Source organism: Moschus berezovskii, chromosome 10, assembly GCF_049115385.1.
Source record: "Moschus berezovskii isolate FMDL1 chromosome 10, NW_MosBer_1.0, whole genome shotgun sequence".
Classification (NCBI taxonomy): Eukaryota; Metazoa; Chordata; class Mammalia; order Artiodactyla; family Moschidae; genus Moschus; species Moschus berezovskii.
Window position 1 is genome coordinate 19,969,057 of NC_142469.1, and position 15,649 is coordinate 19,984,705.

The following is a 15,649-nucleotide window of genomic DNA, read 5'->3' on the forward strand; positions in this document are numbered from 1 at the left end:
TATAAATGAAATAGGATTCTCTCTAGCTCTGTTGTCTAGGACCAGATTTCACCTCTTTGTTTATGCCATAAATTCACACAGAGGGATACAAAAATGTTTTAAAGGCCACATGAGCCAATAATGTGTGTTCTCAGCAGTTCTTCAGGCCACATGATTAGTCAAAGTCTACATTTGGTTATTTCACCAATCACAGGAACCAAGCTGGATGCCTATTACTGAGCTCTCCAAGGTATAGTGGGCCCTTTGTCCAGTCACGCTGACCTTGGAGCCAGGGGGCAAATTAGTTTCTTTGCTTTATTCCAGACCTAGGTATGTTGCATGCACGAGTGTGCAACCAGATTGACAACTTCCCATCACAAATGACATTTAGGAAATTGTTGAGACATACTTGCATTGCAGATAGGTGTTTTTATGTTTTTCTTTTGAAAAGATTTTGAGTTTTATAGAAGACACTTCCACTGATAAAGTCACCTTTTACCTGCGTATCTCATGTAGTGATTCAAGAATTCTTTTCTACTAGTGACCAATTGATGAGTTACTCCCATTAAACTAAGTCACCAATAGTCAATGACTTATCCAGATTTCATATGTAAAAATGATCTCTAAGAGATTAGCATATAAATGTGTCTATGTGGGGGGATGTGCTATATTTCAAAATAGTAGGAAAAAAAGTTCAAATTACCCATCTCTTTCTTTCTTTGGTCTTCATTTCATCATGCACAATGGAAACATGGAAAGGAGAAAGAATTTTCAAGAAATTTACTGAAACATTCAATGAATCAATTCATATACATATTACATTGTCTCTCATGTTGGTTCAGAACTTTGAAGGAAATATATAAACTGCCATCAGAATCTGGATGGAAATTTTGAGAACCATATGAATCTCAGGAAGTAAACATTATTCTATGATGCTTCTTATTAGAATTTGAGCCCTAATTCAAAGATTATGCACCCTTAAACTCTTTGATTTTCTTAAGTTCCTTTTATAGAGGTTGCAAATATATCCTATAGCTCTTAGGTTTTCAGGGCTATTAGTACCAGGAAGTTTTTTTTAAAAAAATATTTTGTAAATGGATTTCTTATCCTCTGTATGGCATCATATAATTAGTTTATTCCTGAAGGTAATTTATTTGAGACTTGACACTGGAACTGGAGTTTTGTTGACTGATTGTTTTTTGAATTGGTTTCATCAGTAAGACTTAAGGGGGCTGGTACAATCTGCTGTGCAACAGGGTGCAGCAAAACAAATATCTGTTTACTGAGAGGGTGGTTTGTTGTAGGCAGTTTAGGTGCATCCTCATTTAATCTTTTCAACAAGTCCCATTTCATCCATAAGGGAAGATGCAGAGAGAGAGAAAGCTATCGTTTGGAAAGTGGCAGAACTGGTATTCAAACCCTGGCCATAAACCAGGGTTCATTTTGCCATGTCACTCCCTGTTTGTGCCAGAAAGGTCATTTGGTCACCAGACTGAAAAAAACATTCTCGACTTCTCTGGGCATATGTGTGAATTTAGTTCAGAAGCTACATTCAGTTTTCCCACTTTATGTCTCAAACGCTAGTTGCTAACAGAGACACTCGACACATGTGATGGGATTTGCGTTGCTGCTCTTCCTGCCTGGATCACATCTTCATTCACTGTTATTCTTTGATGTAACATGACTGAAACGGCCTCTGCTCCTACTGCTAGACATCTATTCAGGGCTTGTCTCTTGCTTGTTTTCAGCAATAGTTTTCAATCCATGAAGCTCTGGAGAAAGACCGAGCTTCCTGGGTCAAGACCCTAGTCCTATTAACTTCACAGAATTGTTTTGTTGAGATGCAGTTGTCATAAAATAAACTACACATGTTGTGCGTGTACAGTCTGATAAATTTCATACTGTACACCTGAGAAACCATCACTACAATCAAATTCATACCCCCAAAAGCTTACTTATGCCTGTTTATAATCCTCCCCTTTTATCCCTCTCTGTCTCCCCCTCCTTAAGGAACAACTGATCTGTTTACTCTCACTATAGACTAGTTTGCCTTGTGCGTGCTTGCATGCTAAGTCGATTCAGTCCTGTCCAACTCTGTGCGACCCTGTGGACTGTAGCCTGCCAGGCTCTTCTCTCTGTGGGATTCTCCAGGCAAGAACACTGGAGTGGGTTGCCAGGCCCTCCTTCAGGGGCTCTACTCAACCCAGGGGTGGAATCCGAGTCTCTTAATTCTACTGCGTTGGCAGGCAAGTTCTTTACCACTAGTGCCACCTGGGAAGCCCTGCTTTTCATTATTTAGAGTTAAATGCAAATGGAATTATACCATACTACTTTTTGCTTTTTGGCATCTTTCACTCAACATAATTATTTTGAAATAAATCCATGTTGTTGTGCATTCAGATAGTTTGTTCCTTTGCTAAGCCTATGATAAGAATATACCACAGTTTGTTTATCTACAGCTCTGTTGAAGGACATTGGTGTTGTTTCCAGTTCTTGGCTAATAAAATTAAGCTGCTGTGGATATTTGTGTGTAAGTTTTTGAAGGAGTAAGTTTTTGAAGGAGTATACCCTCTAACTGGGCTTCCCTGGTAGCTCAGCTGTTAAAGAATCTGCCTGCAATGCAGGAGACCCCAGTTCGATTCCTGGGTTGGGAATATCCCCTGGAGAAGGGGTAGGCTACCCACTCAGAGTGTTCTTGGGCTTCCCTGGTGGATCAGACAGTAAAGAATCCGCCTGCAATGCATGTATACCTGGGTTCGATCTCTGTGTTGGGAAGATCCCCTGGAGAGGGGCATGGCAGCCCACTCAGTGTTCTTGCCTGGAGGATCCCCAGGACAGAAGAGCCTGGTGGGCTGCAGTCCATAGGATCGCAAAGAGTTGGCACGACTGAGCAACTAGGCACAGCATTTTCTAACTAGACTGAATGATTGTTAAAGCAATAATTAAAGCGGAACTTTTACTTCTTCTTCTTATAATTATGGTAATAATAGGTGTTCTAATTACTTCCCAGTTGTGTTGAAAGAATCAAATGAGGTCACTGATCTAAACGTACTTGTTCAGTTGTAGATCAGGTTTTCTACAATTGAGCTCACAAAAAGAGGGTACTTTGAGACTCCTGTGGTTTTAGGTCTTCTGTAGGGGGATCTGGCTCCTTGAGAAAGCAATTTCCTCGTAATAAGTTTGCTTTACAATATTCTGAGCATTGTTTTCATGGTTAAAAGTTTGCCACACTCATAAGCATATTATTTATTGTATTCAGGGGTCAAAATATTTTCTGGGAGACTAATTCCATACAACATAATGGAAATCATTGACAAAATGTGATCAAATTTATATTATAAGCATCCTCGACAGAAATAAGAATAAATTCTTACAGAGAAAAACACATGGGAAAGATGCAATTTCAAGGGATATGTCTTTACAATTTTTACCGTGCAAAATTTCATTACCTGACATTTTGGTCTTCTTCTGAAGCATTTTTTTAAAAAAATTATTAATTTTTCAATTTATTTGAAGGGTGGGGATAATGAGTATGTGAACATTCACCAAGAGAATTCCTATCATTTCCGTCAGGTTTAAATAAAAAATTTGTTCTTTCACCGCAATGATCTATCCAGAAGACCTTGCATCTACACTAGTATCCTCCTATCACCTTTTATTTCCCTCTAATCCATCTGATTTCACATGGAATACTGTGGAGCAATATCTTAAAATTAAGGGAGAAAAACGAGTTTGCTTTGGTAAATGTTAAGAGTTTCATCTTTTGTTACTTTCGTGGTTCACGTCAACAGTTCCTTCCTCTGGAGTTACACAAACCAGAGGTGCCTGATAGCTCGAGAGAAATCAATGGACAGACAGCCCCTCACCTCACCCCCCACCGAAGCTCTTCTCTGTGAGTGTGGGACCTGCCTTAGGGACTTTCTTGCTTTAAGACATCAGATGATGATGGGCTGGGAGGGACTTTGAGTGAGGTCTGTCCTCCCATTTTATACATCCCCCTCCATGCAAGGGATCTCGTTCTGCTCACACCAGGGCTGCTATATGCCCTGTGGCACAGTTTTTTTTTTTTTCTAAATACCATATTATGATCCCACTTGTAAATGTTTTGAATGATGAGAACTTAAAGATGCACAAAAATTCTTGCCCCAAATCCTGAACCCACATCAGACTGTTGAGATGCCTGCTTGACAGCAAACCCTACAAACATGATAGAATTCTGCTTCAGTGTGGCACTATTTTATTTCATGTCTTCTATTTAAAATATCAATTTTTAAAATTTTGCATGGTAATACATTACTATGGTTCAGACATCTGAAGGATGTAAAAGTATGGTCAGACATCAGAATGATAAAAAGGTACTTGCATCCCCACCCCTGTCCGCCCAATTCTCTTACCCCTTGGGTACCACTCTATTAGTTTCCCCAGTCTTCCCAGCGTCAGACTGATTCGCTTAAACAATGATGGTATTTAGCACTGGATAGGAAAACAGTCAGTCAGACAACAAGGAAGCTAACTGCTACTTTTCTGGGTCTGTCTTTGCTGGGGATTTTCTTAAAAGGTTCTGTAGTGACATTGCCAAGGACAGAGCACCAGCTCTTTGCAGAAAGCCGTGTTTCTGACTCCAGAGGGAAGAAGGAGCAGCTCCTGTGTTATGCCTTAAAAATCACCTAGAGTCATGTTCTAATTAGTCAAGTCCTTTATCTGAAATGTATTTAGATTTCAGGATTTGGCAGAGTTAAACAACTGGGGCATAAGGGACCTTAAAATTCTCATGACATCGCTTTTAAAAGAGGATAGACAGATAGTAAATTTAAACATTGAGAAGAGTCCAATTCTCTTACCTAAATCCTGACACATGGATCTCTTTGAATCCTGGAAGTTTCTTAAATATCTTTTGCATCTGCAGAGAGAAAAACATTTATGAAACCCTCTTTGGTTCTACTGGGTCAGATCTTACTGAACTGAAAAAGCCTAAACACTTTTGATGAGTTAGTGGAAAAAATGAAAATTGAAGTAACGATTGAGGCCAAACTCTTTGTTCTCAGTTATTTCTGAAACCCAGAGGAAAGTGCTTTGCTATTCATTTAAAAGCTAAAAATTGGGTAGTTCTGAGCTGCTTTACTAGTTACCTTACATAAAATATGAAATAATTTAAGGTAGTATTATTTGGAAGAAGGCTACAATGCTTTTAGTTATACGCACTGAGTGGTGGTTTAGTCTGTCTTGTGTTCAACTCTTCCAACCCCATGGACTGTAGCCTGCCAGGCTTCTCTGTCCATAGGACTCTCCAGGCAAGAATACTGGAGTGGGTTGCTAATTCCTTCTCCAGGGGATTTTTCCTACCCCTAATTCGAACCCAGGTCTCCTGCCTTGCATGCAGACTCATTACTGACTGAGTTATGAGGGAATCCCACACACTGAATAATGATCATATTTTCCGAACAACTAACACACAGGGCTTCCCTCCGCTGGTAAAGAATCTTCCTGCAATGCAGGAGACCTAGGTTTGATCCCTGGGTTGGGAAAATCCCCTGGAGAAGGGCATGGCTACCCTACTCCAGTATTCTGGCCTGGAGAGTTCCATTGGCAGAGGAGCTTGGTGGGCTACAGTTCAGCGGTTGCAAAGAGTCAGACACGACGGAGCGACCAACACACACGTTATTGTTGCTGTTGTTCAGTCACCAAGTTATGTCTGACCCTCTGTGACCCCATGAACTGCATCAGGCCAGGCCTCCCTGTCTGTCATCATCTCCCGGGGTTTGCCCCAACTCAAGTCCATTGTATCATATGATTTGGAAGATTCTGTGATGCTGCTGTACCTAAATAAAATGGTAAAAGCACATCGTAGATTAGTGAATATAACAAAAAAGACACAGACAGCTAGAGACAGCAAACTAGAGATTACCAGTGGGGAGAAGAAAGGAGGAAGGGCAAGATAGGAGGATGGGGTTAAGTATAAAATACAGTCTATTACATAAGCTACAAGGATACACAGTACAATACAGGGACTATAGCCAATGTTTTATAATAATGATAAATGCAATGGAACCTTTAAAAATTGTGAGTCACTATACTGTACAGCAACTATACTTATATAATATAATATTGTACAGCAATTATACTTCAATTGAAAGAATAAAAAAGAGTGAGTAGAAAAACAGTAGCAGCAGCTTCTAATCTTATTAGATTCGCTGTAAGATTTACATGGACTTTACATTTTCTTGATTTGACCTTGCTAATGAGGCATATGATCAGAATGTTTTACAATTGCAGTACTCAATGACTCCCTGACCCACGGCAGCCTGCTTCTGTCTCTGGGTTCCCCCAGGAGGGATGCTGCTATTGCTAAGTCGCTTCAGTCGTGTCCGACCTTGTGTGACCTCGTAGACGGCAGCCCACCAGGCTCCCCCGTCCCTGGGATTCTCCAGGCAAGGACACTGGAGTGGATTGCCATTTCCTTCTCCAATGCATGAAAATGAAAAGTGAAAGTGAAGTCGCTCAGTCGTGTTCGACTCTTCGCGACCCCTTGGACTGCAGCCTACCAGGCTCCTCCATCCATGGGATTTTCCAGGCAAGAGTCCTGGAGTGGGTTGCCATGAGATGGTCCTCGCCAAACTCAGCAGCATTCTCCATCCCTTCTCCACCGAGTCCCTGCTTTTCTCGGGTTCTTTTTCCATTCTTCTGGCCACTTTCTCAGTCGCCTTTGCTCCATCCTATTAATATTTCTGGCTTCACCCGCTCCTTTAACTGCAAGGATTCTGCAGGTCTGCATCCTCAGCCTCGCATTGCACCTGTGTTCCCATTTAGGCAGGAAGTTCGCCCTGGGCTCTGTGCTAGGCTCTTGGGACGCGTCACCATGGAGATGTGCCCTGGGCAGCTAGCTAGCGGGAAAGCAGGGAGGCAACAGAGACCACGAGGAAGTTATAAGTTTGCAGCGAGGCGTGGGAGGGAGAGGAGGGTCAAAGGAGGGCTGGAGAGGTGAGCGGGACCTGCCCTGTCTGCCATGCCCTGTGCCCACTCCCCTCTATCTCTCATGGGGGATCTGGTTTGCTCCCACGGTTTCTATGATCACCTAAGAAACAGCTTCGAGTCCTTCACCTGCAGATCCCAACTTTGCCACTAACTAAATATGTCTGAACCAGAGTCGGTGTCATCCTTCCCGACCTGCCTGCCTCCCCCGGCGCCCTGAATCAGTCAGGGTCACGGATACTCATCAGCTTCCATCCAGAGAGCCCAGCGGTCCCTGCACACCTTCCCTCTGCGCTCCTCCCATCCAGTCACCAACACATGCTGGTCCAAATCCCCGCCTTTCCATGCCACCAGGTTCTCCTTATTCCCATGGCAGGCACACCCTCCCTGTCTGCTGAAATGTTTTTTTTCTGGATGATGTGTAGGGGAAAGGAAGAGTTTTGGGGGTGTGTTGGGGTGGGGAGAAGGAAGACGTCTCCTTGACTACACTTCTTTTTTTACCAAGTTTATTGTTTCATATCTGTGGCTCTTCGATAAAAATCCTGTGATAGGCGGCACTGCGTATTGAAAAGGTCCATATATACACTGTCAATGCTGTCTATAAAATAGGTAACTGATGAGAACCCATTGTATAGCACAGGGAACTCTGCTCATCGTGCCCTGTGGTGACCTAAATGGGAAAAAAAATCCCAAAAAGAGGGGATATATGTATATGGATAGAAAATAACACAACATTGCAAAAGAACTATAGTCCAATAAAAAATAAAATAAATCATCCTGGCTGACATTGAAAGAAAAGAAAAAAGGAAAGAGGTTAAAAAAAAAGGAAAAGAAGAAAAAAAAAGTCCAGTTCTTTAGAATGGCATTCAAGATCCTCCACAATTTACCCCGTCCACCGCAAGTACCTTTCCGTTGCTCTTCTCACCATCCTTGCTCCCTTGGCAAATATCCTGTCTTCAAGTCACACTAAACTAAGCCCTGTGTCTCCTAAATACAGCCTGTCCTTCTTCCCGACTTCTGGGACTATTTTTCTCTTTGGTCCAAGAGGCAACGTCTACCTCCTGCTCACTGACTGTCCTCCCCGCCCCACCCCCCGTCATTCAAAGGAAGCTCAAACATCTTCTCTATTGAAAAGCGCTTGTAACTCCCCAAAGTCAGGCTCCATTATATCTTCTCCCTACTGTTCTAGAACTTACTGCCATATATCCCACAAGATAGTCCATGAGGGGCATGCTGCCTCCCTCACTGCGACTATGCTTCTTGGACTCAGGGCTTATGTCAAATTCATTCTACTTTATCTCTCTCCCTCCTTCCCAGTCTGTCACCAATCTAGCAGGGACTCAGCAAATTATGCTTAATCGAGTTGAGTGCATCTTTTCATTCTCTAAAGTCATCCTCATGCCTGCATTGTCACGGTATCTAAAATAACTGCTGATGCTATACTATCTGCACCAAGGACTAGAGCAGTCATGCACAGATAACCCAAAGTCACTTACACTGGGCTTTGGAGCGCATCGTGAATTTTCTTTTTTCCAGCAGACTGATTTACCATCTAAATTATATTTTATTGTACTAGTGTTATAAATAGTCCCTCCCCGCCTCCCCGAGTGTGTAACAACCTCAGTGATGAAAGTAGCTCAGCTTTTGGGTGAGGAGGAGATAGCTGTGTACACCTGAATTTAAACCTTGGTTCTGCTACTTTCCAGCTGCAAGCCCTTGAGTTTATTGCTTAATCTCTCTGGACCTCTGTCTTCTTAGCGGGCATAGGATAACAATACATATAGCGTAAGGTTGCTGTGTGTGGGTGTGCTAAATCACTTCAGTTGTGTCCGACTCTTTGCAACCCCATGGACCATAGCCCTCCAGGCTCCTCTGTCCATTGGATTCTCCAGGCAAGAATACTGGAGTGGGTTGCCATGCCCTCCTCCAGGGGATCTTCCGACCCGGGGATCAAACCTGCCTCTCACACGTCTACCTGCTTTGGCAGGCGGCCTCTTTACTACTAGTGCCACCTGGGAAGAGAGTCGGTGATGCTATATTATTTATTTACTTAATCTCTGCCTCTCCTACTGGATTCCTAGCACCTTAAAAGCCCAATTTCCTTTTATTTCCTCAGTGCCCACATAGCACTCCAGTATTCTTGCCTGGAGAATCCCATGGACAGAGGAGCCTGGCAGACTACAGTCCATGGGGTCGCAAGAGTGGGACACGACTTGGTGACTAAACCACCACCATGGGGGGAGGAAGGACAGGATGATGGTCCCCAGAGAGGTTGAGGGCAGGGGGCCTGGGGAATAAGTTTCTGTGCCCCCACTCATGTGCCTCACCATGAGCTTGATAGAGGTGAGCGAGGAGGCGAGGTTTTGAAGAGCCCATCTTTATTTGGGGGCAGGTGGGAAAGCTCAGTGACAAAAGCCCTATAACAAATGGCTTTGGGACCACAAAGCAATTGTCATGCCAGTCCAGTGACAGCCTGGTGGCTCAGATGGTAAAGAATCTGGCTGCAACTCAGGAGACTCGGGTTTGATCCCTGGGTTGGGAAGATCCCCTGGAGAAGGGAACGGCAACCCAGTCCAGTATGTTTGCCTGGCAAATCCCATGGACAGAGGAGCCTGGTGGGCTACAGTCCAGGGAAGCTTTAAGTGTGAGCTACAGATTCTGCAGCTAAAGGCTTGGACCCTGACTCATCCGGCTTTCTGGTTCAGGATACCAGGGATGCTGTTACTCATCTGAAAACAATGTATCACACACAGAATCATTTCTGGAGAAGCCCCAGCTGCAAGGTGGGCAGCAGGGAGCCTCGTGGGGAGAGCAGCCCTGCAGCCCTGGCTCTGGGGGACTGGATTGATTGCTCGTGTCCGTGTCCTCTTGGTGAACCTGCCTGTAATGGATTAAGAATCAACCTTCGTGAACCTGCCTGTAATGGATTAAGAATCAACGTTGCTTAGGAGGGTGCAGAAGGCATCCAGCGAGGCGATGACAAAGGCCTTCAGTTAATTCTGCTAAATTATCTTCTGGGGACCTTCCGATCACGGAGCGCTACCCACTCAATTGCTAATTAAGTGCCCAGTTAACCTTATTAATAATATGAAATGCACAGGGGCCGTCCTGATTCTGCTGGGATGTATGTTAACGGGGCTGTAAAAAGGCAGCTGTGTGGAGTTCTCCCGAATGTTTGCACAAGAGAAAGCATGCAGACAGCAACTAAGCAATCCTTCTGACATTTGTATTAAATTGGTCATTAAGTTTATTGTGGAAATTAAATTACTGCAGAGGACTGGCCATTAATTCCTGATTAGGCCTGGATGGCTGCGCTAATGCGAGTGCTGGGCTGTGGTGGGGCTGGCTGGTTCTCTCAGGGTAGCTGCTGGGAGGTTGGACTGCTGGGGCGCCTGGAAGGGGAACAGAAGCGCTGAGCAGAAGCGGAAGACCGTGGAAGTGGAACCAGAGGACTGGTGCGATGGTCTTTGGGACAAGACTCAGCAAGACATACTCTTCTTTGGTGGACAAATTTTTCAGAGGCTAGAAGAGGCATGTATTGGAGAAGGAAATGGCAGTGTTCTTACCGGGAGAATCCCAGGGACGGGGGATCCTGGTGGGCTGCCGTCTCTGGGGTTGCAGGGAGTCGGACATGACTGAAGCGACTTAGCAGCAGCAGAAGAGGCATGTGCATTTGCTGATGATGCAAAAATCCTTTCCCACACTTAGTTATTTGGGAAAAATAGAGAGTATAGCATAGTGATTAAGAGCAGTGGTTCTGGAGTCAGGCTGTCTGGGTCTGAAACTTGACTCTGTCAGTTGGGGGAATTAATTAATCTTCCTGCACCTCAATATCCTCACTTGTCAAAAAGAGAAATGATTTTACTTTAAGTATAGAATCATATGAAAAATGAAATGTGTTTATATATATATAAAACACTAAGAACAATGCGACTATTTTGATACAGAGCATTTTAAATTGGAAAGGGACTTCAAGGTCATCTCTAGTTTCTAAATGAGGGATCCAAGATCAAGGAAGTGATCCCCAAATTCTCATGACTACCTCATGGGCAGAAACAAAGATTAAAACTAAGATTTGAAAAAACTATAGTTTATCTGCATTATTCTACATCAGGTGGTTTTAGGTGCTTAGAGAATTAACAACAGGTCGATGAAGACAGTCTATGGCCAATTATCCAATTTTAAAATATTCTGACTCTCCTGAGGATTTGCTGAAAAGAATATTTCAAGGAGCAAATGGAAAAGTTCACAGACTATTCTTTAATTCATTCTGTCTACTAATCCATGCCTCAGTACTCTGTAGAAAGGATTCTTTACCATTTTGTTGACTGAATGCTGATGCAGGAAGAGATCAGAGGCTAAGAATGTATTTCGTTATTTATCTCCTCTCCAACTGAGAGGAGGAGAGCACTGAATTCTCCAAGTATGAGAAGTGGGTACCGGTGGTTCCCTGACTGTGCTGAGGAAGATGCTTGGGCACCCAGGCTGTTCAGAAATGTAATTCATGGTTACCTAATCTCATGCATGCTTCTATCTTCAGTTGCATTTCTTCAGACAATTACTGAGTAGTTAACTGCCTGCAAAGCTCTGTATTAGGAGGTAAGTGGCAGAGATGAAAGAAGCAGTTCCTGACCTCAAGGGGAAGCTTATGCCCTGGTGCTGGTGAGGGGGTCTGGGAAGCGGAGAGGAATGGAGATCACGAAAGGCACAGACGTGCAAGCAAACAATCTCAAGACAGGGTGATCAGTACTGTGATGACAGGGAGCCCTGGGTGTTAGCCCAGAGAAGAGGCACTGAGCCCGAGATGGGTAGGGAGAACACTTCATGATGAAGTTTGTCCAGTGCAACTCAGGGAAGGGCTTTCCAGAGAGAGGACGCAGTGCATGTGAGGACTAATGGTGATAAAAGATTTGCAAGCAGTTTCACTTCTGTGGAGTCTAAAGACAGGGATGGTGAGGAACTGGTGTTCAGAGGAGGCTGGAAAGGAAGGCAGGAGTCTTATCATGGCACATAGATGCAAAGTTTAGCACTGCTGTTTGAAGAGCTTTTAATTTAACCAGAAACAGGCAGCTATGATGATGGTCAGAGATAGAAGAGACATCTTGGGATAGCATCTTGATGGGGACCGTATCACTTCTTCCACTTATCACCCATGGAAAATGCCTTTTAAAAATAACAAGTGCTGGAGAGGATGTGGAGAAAAGGGAATCTTTGTGCCCTGTTGGTGGGAATGTAAATGGTGCAGCCACTGTGGAAACAGTATGGAGATTCATCAAAAAATTAAAAATAGAACTACCATGTGATCTAGCAATTCCACTTCATTCCAATTCTGGGGTTTATCTGAAGAAAATGAAGACGTTAACTGGAAAAGATATATGCACCTTCATATATCTATTATGAATAGATATGCATATATCTATTATGATAACCAAGATACGGAGATAACCTGAGTGTCACCAATGTCTGAATGGATAAAGAAGATGGAATATATCACACACAATGGAATATTATTCAGCTACGAAAAGAATGGAATCTTGCCATTTCCAACAACATGGATGGATCTTGAAGGCATTATGCTAACTAAAATAAATTAGAGAAAGACAAATACTGAATGATCCCACACACATGTGGAACCTAAAAACAAAACAAAACCAAACCCCAAACCAGGCTCATAGATACAAAAACCAGACTGGTGACTGTCAGAGGCAGAGATGGGTGGAGGGGAGTAGAAATGGGTGTAAGGGGTCAAAAAGTAAAATAAATAAGAATTAAAAGAATGCTTGATCACCAGAAGAAGAGTTGAGGGGCTTTACGTGCAGTTGGCGCCCAGATCTAAGTCACACCTTGGGCTCTGGTTGTGTGGGGTGGGTTTGCTCACCTGAAGCTGAGACTTGGCTGCGACCTCTTGGTAATACGGGGACTGGGAGTTATCCAGCTCTGACTTGAACTTCTGGTTTACCAGAGAGATGCTTAGCTCTACTTTCTGCTCCAGTGTATCCTCAGAAGCATCAGTGAATTCTATTTTTCTTTCCTGTGTTAGAGTTAGAAAAAAGACAAGTGATTCTGTTACTGTAAAACATAATCAAATGATTATATCATATAATATGTATGCACTGTTATTATCTCAAGAAGAGGGTTATGGAGCATTAAGTGCTTTTACAGTAAGTCCTATTAACTAGAATTGGCCTCTGAATTTCACTCAGAGACAAAGTATCAGAGTTCTAATGAGTTAATTATGTAGAGTCCTCAAGAGCATTGTCATTTTATGACTGTATGCTCTTGTGGAAGCATTTATAAACACACACACACATTTGTTTACTTTTTATATCCTTGGGTTCATTTAAAATAATATCTCCTCTATCATCTAGGGTGGAAATCTTTGCCTTCTCTGAACCTTTGTACCGGTGAATAACATCTGAATCGCTCATTTGGTACCTTTGATATACTTATATAGAGGTTTTGTTTAATGGTAATCTTGTCATCCCACAAATAATCCCCTTGAATCCAGTGTGATTCTCATACTTCACTGAGTCCCCCACAGCAAAAAACGTGAGACTATTTCTGTACAAAACTCTCAGGGAATATATATGACGAGGCAGGTCACATCCTCAGTAACCTGTCTTGGCTTATTGATTTCATCTTCAGTCACAGTACTTAGACTATTTTTTGTCCTTATGTGCACTATAAATTCCTTGAAGGCAGGGACTAAGTCTTGCTCATCTTAGTATCTTTATGTACAGCCCAGTGTTTGCTGAATGAAAGAATTAGATGTAGGTGGGAAAAAGGATGTTAAGAGGAGGATGTGATGAATGTGAAATAAAATCTTCAGAGCATATTTACTACAGAAGGAGGGACCTATATCAGACTCTGAAGGAGATGGAACACAGGTAATGTGAGAAAAGAGAAGGCAAACTGGAGCTGTCAGAAATTTTGTAGTGGATATGCTCAATCTCATTAAGTTTTTCCAATGGCAGATTTCACTGTTGGTAAACCAGTACTTCTGAGAAAAACAGAGCATTGAAATGCATTGTTCATGGCGATAGTTCCATCAGGTCTACAGTCATCCATCCTAAAACCCAGAGAGAATGGCCTGCAGGGTTCTCATCTCTGAGTTTCCGTGTGGAACTGACGAGACTGAACTTCCTGTCCTCACCCCTTGGCTTTGAGCTGTGCTTTGGAGGGAGGGTCAGAGGAAAAGGAAAGGGCCTGAGAACCCTCACAGACCACAGAGAATGGTAGACCTATCACAGTGGCAGCATAAGGATAAAATCCAGGTTCTGATTTGGGGCCCTTTCCTTACATTACTTATGTCATCCTGCTTATTTAACTTATATGCAGAGTGAAAGCAAAAGTCTCTCAGTCATGTCCAACTCTTTGTGACCCCATGGACTATAGAGTCCATGGAATTATCCAGGCCATAATACTGGGGTGGGCAGCCTTTCCCTTTTCCAGAGGACCTTCCCAACCCAGGGATCAAACCGGGGTTTCCTGCATTGCAGGCAGATTCTTTACTAGCTGAGCTATTGGGAAAGCCCATATGCAGAGTTCAGTTCAGTTTAGTTCAGTTCAGTCGCTCAGTCGTGTCCGGCTCTCCGCGACCCCATGCAGAGTACATCATGCGAAATGACAGGTTGGATGAAACTCAAGCTGAAATCAAGATTGCTGGCAGAAATATCAATAACCTTAGATATGAAGATAATACCACTCTAATGGCAGAAAGTGAAGAGAAACTAAAGAACCTCTTGATGAAGGTGAAAGAGGAGAGTGAGAAAGTTGGCTTAAAACTTAACTTTCAAAAAATGAAGATCATGGCATCCAGTCTCATCACCTCATGGCAAATGGAGAAAAAATGGAAATGGTGAGAGACTTTAATTTCTTGGGCTCCAAAATCAAAATGGAGGTGACTGCAGCCATGAAATTAAAAGACACTTGCTCCTTGGAAGAAAGCTATGACCAACATAGAGAGCATATTAAAAAGTAGAGACATCACTTTTCCAACAAAATTCCATATAGTTAAAGCTATGGTTTTTCCAGTAGTCATGTATGGATGTGAGAGTTGGACCATAAGGAAGGTGGAGTGCTGAAGAATTGATGCTTTTGAACTGTGGTGTTGGAGGAGACTCTTGAGAGTCCCTTGGACTGCAAGGAGATCCAACCAGTCCATCCTAAAGGAAATCAGTCCTGAATATTCATTGGAAGGACTGATACTGAAGCTGAAGATTCAATACTTTGGCCACCATCTTCACTGATGTAAGAGCTGTCTCATTGGAAAAGACCCTGATCCTGGGAAAGATTGAAGACAGGAAGAGAAGGAGGTGGCAGATGGCAAGATGGTTGGTTGGCATCACTGACTCAATGGACATGAGTCTGAGCAAACTCCAGGAGATAGCGAGGGACAGAGAAGCCTGAAGACCACGGGATCATGAAGAGCTGGACACAACTGAGTGACCGAACAACCACCGCCTCACATTACCAAGGCTTCCCAGATGGCCCAGGGGAAAAGACCCTGCCTGAAAACGCTGGAGACTCCAGAGATGCATGTTTGAGCCTTGGGTTGGGAAGATCCCCTGGAGTAGGAAATGGCGACTCACTCCAGTATTCTTGTCTGGAAAAGCCCATGTACAGAAGAGACTGGTGGGCTGCAGTCCATGGGGTCACAAACAGTTGGACACAACTGAGCATGCAGGCACAAGCAGGCACA

General features: G+C 43.3%; 1 protein-coding gene across 1 annotated transcript in view; it reads right to left on the bottom strand.

The window, feature by feature from the left end:
- Positions 1-15,649, bottom strand: part of IMPG1 (interphotoreceptor matrix proteoglycan 1) — a 164,099-nt gene that overhangs the window by 96,760 nt on the left and 51,690 nt on the right. The window contains 3 exon segments of the mRNA XM_055433698.2: positions 683-703; positions 4,821-4,879; positions 12,827-12,979. Coding sequence (XP_055289673.2) covers positions 683-703; positions 4,821-4,879; positions 12,827-12,979 — 233 coding nt within the window.